General features: G+C 43.8%; 1 protein-coding gene across 1 annotated transcript in view; it reads right to left on the bottom strand.

Annotated features, from left to right (window-relative positions):
• LOC138646217 (transmembrane protease serine 9-like) overlaps window positions 1-14,599 on the bottom strand; it is a 39,339-nt gene extending 24,740 nt beyond the window's left edge. The window contains exons 1-6 of the mRNA XM_069735680.1: window positions 14,485-14,599; window positions 5,836-6,040; window positions 4,836-5,107; window positions 3,203-3,372; window positions 1,639-1,915; window positions 423-1,439 (exon numbers count right to left, since the gene is read on the bottom strand). Of these exons, the coding sequence (XP_069591781.1) occupies window positions 423-1,439; window positions 1,639-1,915; window positions 3,203-3,372; window positions 4,836-5,107; window positions 5,836-6,040; window positions 14,485-14,527 (1,984 nt within the window). The 5' untranslated portion in view covers window positions 14,528-14,599. The remainder of the gene's footprint in view (window positions 1-422; window positions 1,440-1,638; window positions 1,916-3,202; window positions 3,373-4,835; window positions 5,108-5,835; window positions 6,041-14,484) is intronic.
• Between the last annotated feature and the right edge of the window lie 710 nt (window positions 14,600-15,309).

The following is a 15,309-nucleotide window of genomic DNA, read 5'->3' as shown; positions in this document are numbered from 1 at the left end:
CCTCTGCAGCCAATCAATGAACTCAAAGATGAGTATGGCTGAACCCAGCGATTGTCTCCAGAGGTCAAGTGTCGCAGATGGGACTCCTGGGGACTAAGAACATCAGGGAGCAGTGGACAGGCAGCGTTGGATTGTCAGGGGCTTCAGTGGGTAATTAATTCTCATTTATAGATTTCAAGCCTTTGCTCCAATTTTTAATTAAAATGAAAAACCAGACGGAGTGTAAATTGCGGGACAATTCTCTGGTCGGAGTGTAAATCCCAGGACAATTCTCTGGTCGGAGTATAAATCCCGGGACAATTCTCTGGTCGGAGTGTAAATCCCGGGACAATTCTATGGTCGGAGTGTAAATCCCGGGACAATTCTCTGGTCGGAGTGTAAATCCCGGTACAATTCTCTGGTCGGAGTGTAAATCCCGGTACAATTCTCTGGTCGGAGTGTAAATCCCAGGACAATTCTCTGGTCGGAGTGTAAATCCCGGTACAATTCTATGGTCGGAGTGTAAATCCCGGGACAATTCTCTGGCCGGAGTGTAAATCCCGGTACAATTCTCTGGTCGGAGTGTAAATCCCGGGACAATTCTCTGGTCGGAGTGTAAATCCCGGTATAATTCTCTTGTCGGAGTGTAAATCCCGGTACAATTCTCTGGTCGGAGTGTAAATCCCGGTACAATTCTCTGGTCGGAGTGTAAATCCCGGTACAATTCTCTGGTCGGAGTGTAAATCCCGGTATAATTCTCTGGTCGGAGTGTAAATCTCGGTACAATTCTCTAGTCGGAGTGTAAATCCCGGTACAATTCTCTGGTCGGAGTGTAAGTCCCGGGACAATTCTCTGGTCGGAGTGTAAATTCCGGGACAATTCTCTGGTCGGAGTGTAAATCCCGGGACAATTCTCTGGTCGGAGTGTAAATCCCGGGACAATTCTATGGTCGGAGTGTAAATCCCGGGACAATTCTATGGTCGGAGTGTAAATCCCGGTACAATTCTCTGGTCGGAGTGTAAATCCCGGTACAATTCTCTGGTCGGAGTGTAAATCCCGGTATAATTCTCTGGTCGGAGTGTAAATCCCGGGACAATTCTCTGGTCGGAGTATAAATCCCGGTACAATTCTCTGGTCGGAGTGTAAATCCCGGTATAATTCTCTGGTCGGAGTGTAAATTCCGGGACAATTCTCTGGTCGGAGTATAAATCCCGGTACAATTCTCTGGTCGGAGTGTAAATCCCGGGACAATTCTCTGGTCGGAGTATAAATCCCGGTACAATTCTCTGGTCGGAGTGTAAATCCCGGTACAATTCTCTGGTCGGAGTGTAAATCCCGGGACAATTCTCTGGTTGGAGTGTAAATCCCGGGACAATTCTCTGGTCGGAGTGTAAATCCCGGGACAATTCTCTGGTCAGAGTGTAAATCCCGGGACAATTCTCTGGTCCCACAGACTTCCACTGTACACACAATGTTTCGGGACTAAAGCTCATCCACTCAGTGCCTGATTTCTGGCAGAACAAAATTCGTCATTGTTTTCATGAATCAGCGATGACATGACACTTTATTTTTTTCTGTTGTTCTTGTGTTTATTTTTATGTGAGAAATATATTGCACTTTTAACATTTTCTATCCAAACGCAAATCAGGATTTGTTCTTAACGACGAGCTGATAGTAAGACTGTGACAATGAGGAGTGTCAAAAAATAACAAGCCGTGTTCATGTTCCCTCCGCATTTCTGGGAAGGTGGTGGGATATCGGTCACGTTATGGAAGCTCAGCTCTGGTATGTGAGACTGGATCCAGGACTGGTAGGCGGTTACCAGGGTGTAGACCCCGGGGCGGTTGGGTAAAGCACATCCAGAACCCCAGCTTACAACACCAGGCTGGTACCAGACACCATTCACCTTACACACGAGAGGTCCTCCGGAGTCTCCCTGAAAGACAATACCCAGATACTTAATGCACAATAGGTTCTGAGATCTTAGACTTCTAGGGACATTATAGAGGTTGGCTGAGGGTCAGTGGGTCCAAAGGGTTCATGAAAATCAGCGAAGACCAATCCCAAGAGAAAAAGAAGAAGAGTTTGCCTTCACTTTCACAGTTCAGAGGAGATTAAGACTCTTGAACTTGTATAGACTGATAGAAAACCAGAAATGTCCCAAAACATGTGACATGTGGCTGTAGACCGGTTACTGGGATGCAAGACGCAGATAGGGACAATGCAGAAGCAACCAGCCTAGCAGTGTGTTCTCCTTAATGAAGATATAGGGGGTAGTTTTGACCAGGAAGTAAATTGTGTGAGAACAGAATGTCAGAACACAGTATCAGCAAAGGTGACAACAAACACAAAAGAACTTGTACAGCCGAATTCCTCTTTCCTATCTGATTCCCGGTGAGTGTAGGGGTAAAGGTGTGATTGACGTGATTCTACACAAGTTATAGGCTCTGACGGGGGTCACCGGGTTTTCCCGCTATGCCGCAAGTCTAGCAAAGTCAATTAAAGCTTTCTGGGCCTTCCTCACACTGGCCAGTCCCTGTCCCATTCCCATACGCTTCACTGCCCCAGATTGTACCCTTTACCATACGTCAGCACAGAAAGAAACGGCCCGTCTCACTCATTCCTTCCAGTCACCACAGTGGACTTCCACTTCTGGATTGGAGTCCGCACTCGGTCTTCGGTGCTTGATCTGCTATGGTCGTCTGTCAGGTCAGGATGGATGAGGGTTGGGCCTTAGGTCTCGACAGACGCATGCCGGCTTGCAGGTCTTGACCGGTGCATGACTAGGCCTCACGTTTTGACAGGTGTAGTCTGGCTCACAGGTCTCGACCGTTGTTGGCTGGGTCCCGCTCACTGGCGCACGATGCCCCTGGGGCCGTACTGGTGACCCGGCCGTGGCGTCTCTCAGCACACGTCCTGCTGGTCTCATTTACTGGCGCCAAACTGACCCCCACCGTGTCACTCCAGCCTTTTATGTCAGAGAGCTGCGTGACAGATGTAGCGCCACCATACGGACAATAAAGACACTTGGAATATACACTTTTTGCTCTGACAAATTAATTGAGAAGCAAAACTTGGGAACCATATGACTTCATTAGAAATGGCTTTTTTAAACTCAACAACCACATTAACTGTATTATTCTTAAAACATTAACAAGGCTTTGAGTTAGACCAAGGGTGACCGAACTTTTACACAACATTGTAAGAGTCAACACTTCCTCACCTGGCAGGAGTCTTTCCCTCCTTTTGAATATCCGGCACATATCATGGTGTCATACACTAAGGTAACAGAGCTGCTGGTCTGTGAGCCTATGTGATACAGTGCGTCACACGTCTTATAGTCGATCAGCGGGATCATCACCTTCTGAAGAGTCAACGGGGACGGCAGATTTACTAAGAAAAGAAGGAAACACGTTAAGTGTCACATGGACTTCTCGGCTACTTCAAGCTCATGTAGGATGGGGCCCATGTGTAGAACCTCAATCGTAGCTGGAGCATCCATTAACATCTTACCAATCTCTTGGCCATGTTGCTTTTGGGATCATAGGTTCTCTATGGTCAATAGAAGTAAGGATTAGTGCAAGTTAAGAAAAATAACTAAGTAGAAGATTACCGAGTCTCCACCTCCCAAAATGTGAAATATCGTTCAGATCTTCCCTTCACCATTTCTTTATTTTCTGTTGTTTCTCTTCCGTTTCTTGATTTAGTATTTTTTGGACAGAATTGATCATTACAAAATAAGATGTTTCTAAAAAAAAAGTCTTCAAGAAACTTCATATAAAATCAAAAGCTTGAAATTGAAATGAACCAGTACGAAGCAGATAATGCTAGCTATTGTAAGGATGTGGACTGAACTGTCACGCTATGACATAGAGTGTGATAAGTGTTGAAGTTTAATACGCGTAATGTATTGTAATGCTGGATGTGATAGATAAAGGTATAAGATAAGTAATGCAGTGCATAGTGTGTAGCGTAATGAAGTTCTGCCCAGCAACAGACAGCAGGGTCAGAAGTAGTTAAGTGTTAGGACTAGCCCACAGTGGGATGGCTTGGCTTAGTCATAGGGACAGCACTGTGCTTCCTGGAGAGAGGTAGTTAGGAGTTGGAGAGCAACAAATGTGCAGTGCTGCCAAGGGGTGAACTACAGCCAAAGGAGACTGGAGCGAAGAATAGCGAGATCCTGGCGAGAGTGACTGATGAGACTGAGTGACCCTTGTGAAGATGTTAGCGGATGAGCTGCTGAGTCACAGGATATCCGAGAGCTTGCTAGTGCCGGAGGTAATGGAGTTAAACAGGCCTGAGAGTGTGGGACTAGTGGTAGTCCCGAGCTATATATCCAGGGCTCCATAGTGATAGAATGCGGAACTGCTGAGCGAGTAGAAAGAACTTGCTGTGTAGAACTGTGGCCTAGAAGCTGGGTTGCGGAAACATAGAGACCAGACAGATAAGCTGCAGAGCCCTGGAGTAGCCTACAGAGGAAGGAGGCAGTGGGAATGAAAAGGCTTCTCACTTTGACGGAAACATGCTTAAGACTGTAAACCTGCTATCCCTTGTACATAACCGTTATCTAGTTCAGTAAAGTCCCTTTGTTTGAATGGAAGTCTCCTTTATTAATCTGTGGAATTCCTGATCTTGGCCAGCAAACACCATCGGCTAAAAGCGGCCTGCATGGGTGCACACTAACACCAACACCCAACACTTTCATGTACCGCGCCGGGGCGGGATAGGAGAAGACGAGTTCCTCACCCGCGGATACCGCCACGCGCCGCACTGAACTATCAGAGCAATAAAATCCCACCAACATTAAATGGTCACCATCATCTTGAACATTAGAGTAATTTAGAAGTGTCCCTCACCTCCCGATGCAGTGTCTCCCCAGCCGGTGACCCAGCAGTCCATGCCACAGGGGAAGGTGACGGAGGCGGCGGGCAGGCAGATGGGCTGGACATACTTGGTGTCCATGACCGGACTGTCGAGCCTTAGTAACGCGATGTCCCAATTGTGCTGCCAATGTTGATACTGGGGATGAATTAGAGCAAACACCAGACTGCGGACGGCTTCATTAGGATTGTCCAGGTGAAGCTTATAGGCTCCTAACACGGCATAATAATTTCTAATGGAGGAATCACTGTGGAGCAGAGAAAATGATCAGATGGTTTGAAGTCATGAAAACATACAACACCTGGCGACCATCATCACTAGACAAGACGCAACTGCACAACTATACAATATAAGGTTTGGAGGTGCAGATGTGTCCTTCTTTAGTCTTCACCCAAGATGAGTATCGTGAGATGAGCAGCTTTAAAAAAAAATATTATATGGAATTTGCATAATGAGAAATTGAAGTCCTTATCAAAATCTGAGGAAAATTTAAGGTTGACAAATCTGACTGTGAAAGAGGTGGTTCAGGACCAAATTATCAATGACCTCTATGAGGGATAAGCCGTCAGTAGAGATCGTGAGGGTCCGTCACCCGGCAGCCCTTCAGGTCAGCGGACAACGACTCGAATCAGCGGCTGGAACTAAGTGACCACATTCGATAGAAAAATAAGAAGGCTATCAGTTTCAGAAAACTGAGACAAAACACATTTTTAAAAATGAAGAATATAATCCAAAAAATAAAAAACTACAACTCGTCATATAAAAAACAAAGCTTCATACGGAGATTGTGGTGAAAAACATTAAAAATGCTCAGACACTTGAAAGAAGGGAAAAAACTAAAGTTCACATTCGAAACATTTTTCTTGGTTGCTGGGGGAGGAGTGTCAGGCACATATCGGGGTTCCTATCCATTATACAGACATATATCACCCAGCATGACGGCGGTCTACGGAGATAGATGAACCCAGAACTTACTCATCAAAGCAGTGGGCAGCGGTCAGCACCCACTGGGATGTGATCAATGTTCCTCCACATATGTGGTAGTAGCTGCTTCGTACTCTATACAGCAGACTGACTTGCCACGGCCATTCTCCATCCAGAGCGTCTGTGCCACCAACTACGCGGCCGGTGACCTCCGGGGATCCACAGACCGAGCCACCATCTGCACAGCTGGGGATAGCTGGAAGGAAAGATTCATACAAGTCAATAGTGTCCATGCCCAGGCTCCAGCGTTATTACTATAGACTCGTCTATCCTATCCTCTTAATTACCAATTCTCATGAGACATCCAGAGCGCACTGTGAGGAGCCGGCCTTGTTCTAAAGACTATTGGACCAATGGATGTAGAGCGGAGTCCACGGCTCTAAGGGATGCAGACTTTTTCCAGCATGGACTACGACTTACAACGATTGTGTTTTATTAGAGACTAGCTGAAGAGCCTGGCGTTGCCTGGGCATAGTAAATATCTGTGGTTAGTTATAGCACCTCACTTGTCTTATTTTCCCATCACGCCTCTCATTTTCCCAATCACATCTTTCATTTTCTCCCTCACTCCTCTCATTCCCCCCTAACACTTGTCATTTCAACCTGACATCTGTCATTTTCTGATCACTCCACTATTTGTCCTCACTCCTCTCATTTTGCACTCACACCTTTTCATTTTCACCTCACATCTCTCATTTTCACCTCATCACCTCAGTATATACATGTTTGTCATCTCCCTTATATATAGTATACATCTGAATGTCATCTCCTGTATATAGTATTTACCTGTATGTCATCTCCCCTGTATATAGTATATACCTGCTGTGTCTCATCTCCCCTATATATAGTATATACCTGAATGTCATCTCATTCTATATATAGTATATACCTGTATGTCATCTCCTCCTGTATATAGTATATACCTGTGTGTCATCTCCCCTGTATATAGTATACAGTGGGGCAAAAAAGTATTTAGTCAGTCAGCAATAGTGCAAGTTCCACCACTTAAAAAGATGAGAGGCGTCTGTAATTTACATCATAGGTAGACCTCAACTATGGGAGACAAACTGAGAAAAAAAATCCTGAAAATCACATTGTCTGTTTTTTTTAACATTTTATTTGCATATTATGGTGGAAAATAAGTATTTGGTCAGAAACAAAATGTCATCTCAATACTTTGTGATATATCCTTTGTTGGCAATGACAGAGGTCAAACGTTTTCTGTAAGTCTTCACAAGGTTGCCACACACTGTTGTTGGTATGTTGGCCCATTCCTCCATGCAGATCTCCTCTAGAGCAGTGATGTTTTTGGCTTTTCGCTTGGCAACACGGACTTTCAACTCCCTCCAAAGGTTTTCTATAGGGTTGAGATCTGGAGACTGGCTAGGCCACTCCAGGACCTTGAAATGCTTCTTACGAAGCCACTCCTTCGTTGCCCTGGCGGTGTGCTTTGGATCATTGTCATGTTGAAAGACCCAGCCACGTTTCATCTTCAATGCCCTTGCTGATGGAAGGAGGTTTGCACTCAAAATCTCACGATACATGGCCCCATTCATTCTTTCATGTACCCGGATCAGTCGTCCTGGCCCCTTTGCAGAGAAACAGCCCCAAAGCATGATGTTTCCACCACCATTCTTTACAGTAGGTATGGTGTTTGATGGATGCAACTCAGTATTCTTTTTCCTCCAAACACGACAAGTTGTGTTTCTACCAAACAGTTCCAGTTTGGTTTCATCAGACCATAGGACATTCTCCCAAAACTCCTCTGGATCATCCAAATGCTCTCTAGCAAACTTCAGACGGGCCCGGACATGTACTGGCTTAAGCAGTGGGACACATCTGGCACTGCAGGATCTGAGTCCATGGTGGCGTAGTGTGTTACTTATGGTAGGCCTTGTTACATTGGTCCCAGCTCTCTGCAGTTCATTCACTAGGTCCCCCCGCGTGGTTCTGGGATTTTTGCTCACCGTTCTTGTGATCATTCTGACCCCACGGGGTGGGATTTTGCGTGGAGCCCCAGATCGAGGGAGATTATCAGTGGTCTTGTATGTCTTCCATTTTCCAATTATTGCTCCCACTGTTGATTTCTTCACTCCAAGCTGGTTGGCTATTGCAGATTCAGTCTTCCCAGCCTGGTGCAGGGCTACAATTTTGTTTCTGGTGTCCTTTGACAGCTCTTTGGTCTTCACCATAGTGGAGTTTGGAGTCAGACTGTTTGAGGGTGTGCACAGGTGTCTTTTTATACTGATAACAAGTTTAAACAGGTGCCATTACTACAGGTAATGAGTGGAGGAAAGAGGAGACTCTTAAAGAAGAAGTTACAGGTCTGTGAGAGCCAGAAATCTTGATTGTTTGTTTCTGACCAAATACTTATTTTCCACCATAATATGCAAATAAAATGTTAAAAAAACAGACAATGTGATTTTCTGGATTTTTTTTTCTCAGTTTGTCTCCCATAGTTGAGGTCTACCTATGATGTAAATTATAGACGCCTCTCATCTTTTTAAGTGGTGGAACTTGCACTATTGCTGACTGACTAAATACTTTTTTGCCCCACTGTATATCTGTGTCATCTCCTCCTGTATATAGTATATACCTGTATGTCATCTTCTATATATAGCATATACCTGTATGTCATCTCCTCCTGTATATAGTATATACCTGTAGGTCATCTGCTCCTGTATATAGTATATACCTGTGTGTCATCTCCTCCTGTATATAGTATATACCTGTATGTCATCTCCTCCTCTATATAGTATATACCTGTGTGTCATCTCCTCCTATATATAGTATATACCTGTATGTCATCTCCTCCTGTATATAGTATATATCTGTGTGTCATCTCCCCTGTATATAGTATATACCTGTGTGATCTCCTGTATTAGACCTCGTTAACACGTTATTTGCTCAGTATTTTTACCTCAGTATTTGTATGCTGAATTGGCAGCCTGATAAATCCCCAGCCAACAGGAAGCCCTCCCCCCTGGCAGTATATATTAGCTCACACATACACATAATAGACAGGTCATGTGACTGACAGCTGCCGTATTTCCTATATGGTACATTTGTTGTAGTTTGTCTGCTTATTAATCAGATTTTTATTTTTGAAGGATAATACCAGAATTGTGTGTGTTTTAGGGCGAGTTTCGTTTGTCAAGTTGTGTGTGTTGAGTTGCGTGTGGCGACATGCATGTAGCGACATGCATGTGGCAATTTTGCGTGTGGCAACATGCGTGTGGCGACATTGCATGTGGCAATTTTTCCGCGTGTGCAAGTTTTGCGTGTGGCGAGTTTTCCATGAGGTGAGTTTTGCACTTGTGGCGAGTTTTGCGTGAGCCTAGTTTTGCATGTGGTGAGTTTTGCGCGTGGTGAGTTTTGAGCGGCGATTTTTGTGTTTCGACTTTTATGTGGCGAGGTTGGTGTATTTGTGGTGAAATGTGTGCTGAGGGTAATATGTGTTCAAGCACGTGGTAGTGTGTGGCGCATTTTGTGTGTGTTCATATCCCCATGTGTGGTGAGTATCCCATGTCGGGGCCCCACCTTAGCAACTGATCGGTATATACTCTTTTGCGCCATCGCTCTCACTCTTTAAGTCCCCCTTGTTCACATCTGGCCGCTGTCAATTTGCCTCCAACACTTTTCCTTTCACTTTTTTCCCCATTATGTAGATAGGGGAAAAATAGTTTGGTGAATTGGAACGCGCGGGGTTAAAATTTCGCCTCACAACATAGCCTATGACGCTCTCGGGGTCCAGACGTGTGACTGTGCAAAATTTTGTGGCTGTAGCTGCGACGGTGCAGATGCCAATCCCGGACATACACACACATACACACACATTCAGCTTTGTATATTAGATTTGCTTGCTCATGAGTTCAGCCTCAGGAATCGATGTTACCATTCAGTGACAGTAAGCAGACGAAGCCGTGAAGGCTGGATATTATGCACACATAAGGCCAGACCCAAGATTGGTAATCAAGGAAAGAAATTATTCAATTTCTCTGATTAGTGTTTCAGGGGCCTCAAGACATTGTTCTCCCAGCCACTAGTCACATTGTGTGGATGGGGAAAGTAGACCCAGCAGAGTCACCACCACAGAAGGTCTCACATTTAGTCCCAGGTGATGATTTCGCCCTGAGGAAATGACCTCCACCCATGGACAGTTATCTTTGGGGGAGGGTGTGAACACTTCTGCCCATTCAGGGGGGTGAACCCAGGGAGGGAGAACAGTAAGTCACATGTTCAGCGAGGTGGTTGGTGCATTGATGTCAAGGGGCATGAATCTATTGCTGAGATCCTGGTGCCCATGGATGGATGGCCTATGGAGTTTGGAGATCGGTTGCCGGCGGTGCTGGATACACTTTTACAGTCGTGGGATCTGTCGTCTGGATTTGAGGAACTTTCCTAAGGACTGTTGCTGCTGAATACATGTGCTATGATTGTGTTACCTGTCGTCTAGAGGAGCCTGGACTGTGACTACAGATTACTCCGGCAGGAGGTACGAAATCTGTGGCCCAACCAAAAGTTGGGAGACGGTGAATATTGCCTGGTACCTGGGCAGTGGACCTATCGGCCCTCAGGAGGGGATCTGGTGTATTGAGGACATTGAATTTTGGCCATCTATCCAGAGTTGTTGTAAAACCATGGATGTAAGGAATAAAAAATAGTTGCATTGTTAACCTGCCTAGGTGATTATTACAACCCCCAACCTCAGATATCTTCACACTCACAAAGCAAGGAAAGATCTCTCGGACTCCCAAAAGAATCCTCAAATTCTTATGTCCGTGGTGACGGAGGTGTTGAGGGGCACAGCTATAGTCAGATTCTGGTGACAGTCACCCAAATGCGTATATTTCCTCAGGTCTAAGGGGTAAGGGTTCTCCTTGTGGAGAGTGACATACCAGCTCTGGCTTGTCAAGGTAAGGAGGCTTATTCGCCATGCAATGTTCCTCTGGGAAATTTAATATGCAAATTGCCTCTTCTGAGAAAAAGTGGACTCTATAGCGCCACCTGTTGGAAGTAGCATCCTACAAGTCACAATCAACCCTTTAACAAATCGTCTAATATGACTAAGGATAAACGCCATATCAGAATCTCAGTTCGCAGACACGGTGTTTCGGGCTGTTGGCCCTCGTCAGTGCGAAGCATGAGAACTGATTTGGCTAGGTGAGAGGCTCTGGACTGTGGTCTAAGGGGTAAGGTTTCTTCTTGTGGAGAGTGACATATCAGCCCTAAACACCGTGTCTGTGAATTGAGATACTGATTTGGTTCTTATCCTAAGTCATATTGCACGACCGGTTAAAGGGTTGATTGTGACTTGTAGGATCGCTACTTCCAACAGGTGGCGCAAATAGAGTTCAAATCCTCTTTTTCTCCGAAGAGGCAATTTGCATATTGTATTTCCTCAGTATTTGAGGTCATTGTTGACCGCTATGGACATGTGAAGGCACAGCAACTATTTATCAGGGTAAAACCAAATTTATCTAAGGAACGTAGCAGCTTTGTCAAACAGTGGAACTTAAGTATGAACAGAAGCTTCTCCTTTTCTTTGTGTGGGCAGCCTCGCCAAGGGCAGAACCTGAGTGCCCTGTTGTGGTTCCCGTTACGATGAACCAAAAGAATCTGCGACATATCTTGACATATATAATATCCGAACGTGGACACAATGGGTATTTTCGAGAAATCATGATCCCAATGAGATTTAATATAAGGAACTCCTAAATAATACATGATACCTACCGGACAGCACAAACCATCTTTCTGTGGTTGGTCCTATTCCATGTGATCTTCTCGCTCAAAAATCTTATCTGCCGATATGGCTCATTAGCAGGCGCGTTTCGGAACATTATTCCTTTCTCAGGGCCATGTATCTCAGGGTGCAACACGTCCCCATAATTTATATAAAGTAGACCGGATTCTCAGCACATAAACCTTGGGAGTGTTATAAAGCTGCCAGTTGGTACGATAAATGTATCAGTGCCACAACGCCACGTGGCACCGAAAACCCGTGTGGATGCTTACTACAACAAAAAGAAATCATGTTACAAAATATATAACTATCAGTGTATTTAAACACATTAAGAAATATTAGTTAATTACTCTGCTAATTATACACTTTTAATATATTTTGTTACATGATTTATTTTTGTTATAGGTTTTCTTTACAACTCTGAATGAGTTGTGGCACTGATACACTTCCTATACATATCTTATTGTATTCATTTTTGTTTTACCATTTTTTAAAATATTTTTTATCTATTATTTCATATTTTTGCTATTTTTATACTTTTATATTTATTTTTATATTTATATCTAGCTTTTTCTATATTTCCTAAGGTTATAATTCCTGGCTGTATAATATCTCTATATTCACTATTTATAATTATTTACAATATATATTCTTCTATTACTAATGTGCCGCTGGAGTTTTGGTGCCGGCCTCCTGTGTTCTCCTGTGCTTGCATTGCGTGGTTGTGGTCGTTTGATATTATTTTTATCAATAAATAAAGTAATAGATATTTTACCAACACTTTGAGAGTCGGCATTGTGTTTTTGATCTTTGAGGACCTCTCTTTAAACCTTTAACCGAAATGTGAACAAGGCATTAGAGTAAAAGAGAAGGAAACTGAGAGAAGAGACAATAGTTTGAGAAGAGACGATCGGAAGACTTACAAAAGAGAAGAGGAAACTGAGAGAAGAGACAATGGTGGGGAGACAATCAGAATAAGAATGTGAAGCCTTAGAGAAGAGAAAAGACTGGATGAAAGACAATCAAAAGAAGATGGTAGAACCATAAAGAAAAGAAGGAAACTGAGAGAAGAGACAATGGTGAGGAGACAATCAGAATAAGAACATGAAGCTGTAGAGAAGAGGAAAGGCTGGGTGAGAGACAATTAGAGGAAGATGGTAGAACCATAGAGAAGAGAAAGAAACTGAGAGAAGAGACAATGGTGAGGAGACAATCAGAATAAGAATGTGAGGTCTTAGAGAAGAGAGAAGACTGGATGAGAGACAATCAGAAGAAGATGGTAGAACCATAAAGAAAAGAAGAGACAATGGTGAGGAGACAATCAGAATAAGAACATGAAGCTGTAGAGAAGAGGAAAGGCTGGGTGAGAGACAATTAGAGGAAGATGGTAGAACCAAAAAGAAGAGAAAGAAACTGAGAGAAGAGGCAATGGTGAGGAGACAATCAGAATAAGAATGTGAAGCCTTAGAGAAGAGAAAAGACTGGATGAAAGACAATCAAAAGAAGATGGTAGAACCATAAAGAAAAGAAGGAAACTGAGAGAAGAGACAATGGTGAGGAGACAATCAGAATAAGAATGTGAAGCCTTAGAGAAGAGAAAAGACTGGATGAAAGACAATCAAAAGAAGATGGTAGAACCATAAAGAAAAGAAGGAAACTGAGAGAAGAGACAATGGTGAGGAGACAATCAGAATAAGAACATGAAGCTGTAGAGAAGAGAAAAGGCTGGGTGAGAGACAAACAGAAGAAGATGGTAGAACCATAAAGAAAAGAAGGAAGCTAAGAGAAGAGACAATGGTGAGGAGACAATCAGAATAAGAACATGAAGCTGTAGAGAAGAGGAAAGGCTGGGTGAGAGACAATTAGAGGAAGATGGTAGAACCATAGAGAAGAGAAAGAAACTGAGAGAAGAGACAATGGTGAGGAGACAATCAGAATAAGAATGTGAGGTCTTAGAGAAGAGAGAAGACTGGATGAGAGACAATCAGAAGAAGATGGTAGAATCTTAAAGAAAAGAAGGAAACTCAGAGAAGAGACAATGGTGAGGAGACAATCAGAATAAGAACATGAAGCTGTAGAGAAGAGAAAAGGCTGGGTGAGAGACAAACAGAAGAAGATGGTAGAACCATAGAGAATAGAAGGAAATCAAGAGAAGAGAAAATGGTGGGGAGACAATGAAAAACAAGTATATGAAGCCATAGAGAAGAGAAAAGACTGGATGAAAGACAATCAAAAGATGATGGTAGAACCATAGAGAAGTGAAGGAAACTGAGAGAAGAGACAATGGTGGGGAGACAATCAGAATAAGAACGTGAAGCCTAAAGCCGGGTTCACACTGCGTTACAGCAGCCCGTTCAACACATACGTTAAACGGGCTGCTGTTAGCGCAAGTGCCGACTTTGGCACATCGCTAGCGCAGATGGAGCTTCTGCTAGCTCTATCTTCGCTAGCAGTGACGGACCCGGAAATGCTGCAGCCCGCGTCACTCAATGACGGCACATGGCTAGCGCACGCCCATTGTGGGCGTGCGCTAGCGATGCGTCCGACATTGGAGTCTATGGCGGCGTTAGAGGACTACGTTACACCGCGTTATGCCGCAGTGTAACGTAGTCTGTCTAACGGACTGCCATAGCGCAATGTGAACCCAGCCTTAGAGAAGACTGGGTGAGAGACAATGATAGAAAGATGGTAGAACCATAGAGAAGAGAGAAGGAAACTGAGATAAGATACAATGGTGTGGGTGATAGACAATCAGGAGATGCTGGAATAGCCGTTTTCTGCAGTCCCATGTAACACCCCAGATACTGACAGTGGTGCATATCACAGATAAAAGTTGATGTTACCTTCATCCATAAGTAACACCACAGATGCTATATACATGGCAGGTCCCTTACCGACATGTAGGACTAACAGGACATACAGCAGGTTCTTTTCCATATCTTCGCTCTGTCTTTTCTTCTTGGTGAGCAGATGACTTCTTGCAGCTCATCGGATATTGCAGAATTGGTGAGAAAGGAAATTTCTGACACTGATCTACAAGGAATCATTGATTTTTCTCCTTTTATCACCTCTGTTGAATTTCCTGATAGGATTTGACAACTTGAGTCTTTCTCTCCGTCCTTTCTGCAAGTACTGTAAATGAGTAACCTGAGCACAATACCCAAATCTATATTTTAGGCAAAGTCCACTTCTTCGGCCATGATCTGCTCCTGGTAGAATATTAGTTGGTATGGATTTTGATGACATGTTAAAGAATCCATAAAGTATATTAATCCAAAGCTGCTTACATTTCCTGCTAGTTTCTGTATTTCACGTTCATTTTATTAAAGTGAAAAGACATACAACCTTCAGTAGGAAATCCCTCTTAGACACATTACCTAGCAATAATAATCAAAATTAGGACAGAATAATCGTGGAAAGATAGGAGCATCTCCTCTCCAGCATAAAGTTGCTGACCTCAGTCCACAAACATCCATACTGTTTCTTCTACAAGTCAAGATTGTCATTTTCTTGACATCAACTCGGCCTGAAAACCACTTGATCACCGAAGTCCCAGATATTGAGCTAATCCTTTGCCAAGTAATATTTTGACCAAAAGAGCTCAATCCCCTCTGGTCAAACAACATTGACCTCAAACTCAGAAGAGGCACACAGGAATGTATCACGGCACAAGCATCAACCACCTTGAAGACAATCCTCAGCAAGTGAACATCTTGGAG

Source organism: Ranitomeya imitator, chromosome 7 (assembly GCF_032444005.1).
Source record: "Ranitomeya imitator isolate aRanImi1 chromosome 7, aRanImi1.pri, whole genome shotgun sequence".
Taxonomy (NCBI): domain Eukaryota; kingdom Metazoa; phylum Chordata; class Amphibia; order Anura; family Dendrobatidae; genus Ranitomeya; species Ranitomeya imitator.
The sequence above is the reverse complement of the archived record's forward strand: the minus strand, read 5'-3'. Positions and strand labels throughout refer to the sequence as shown.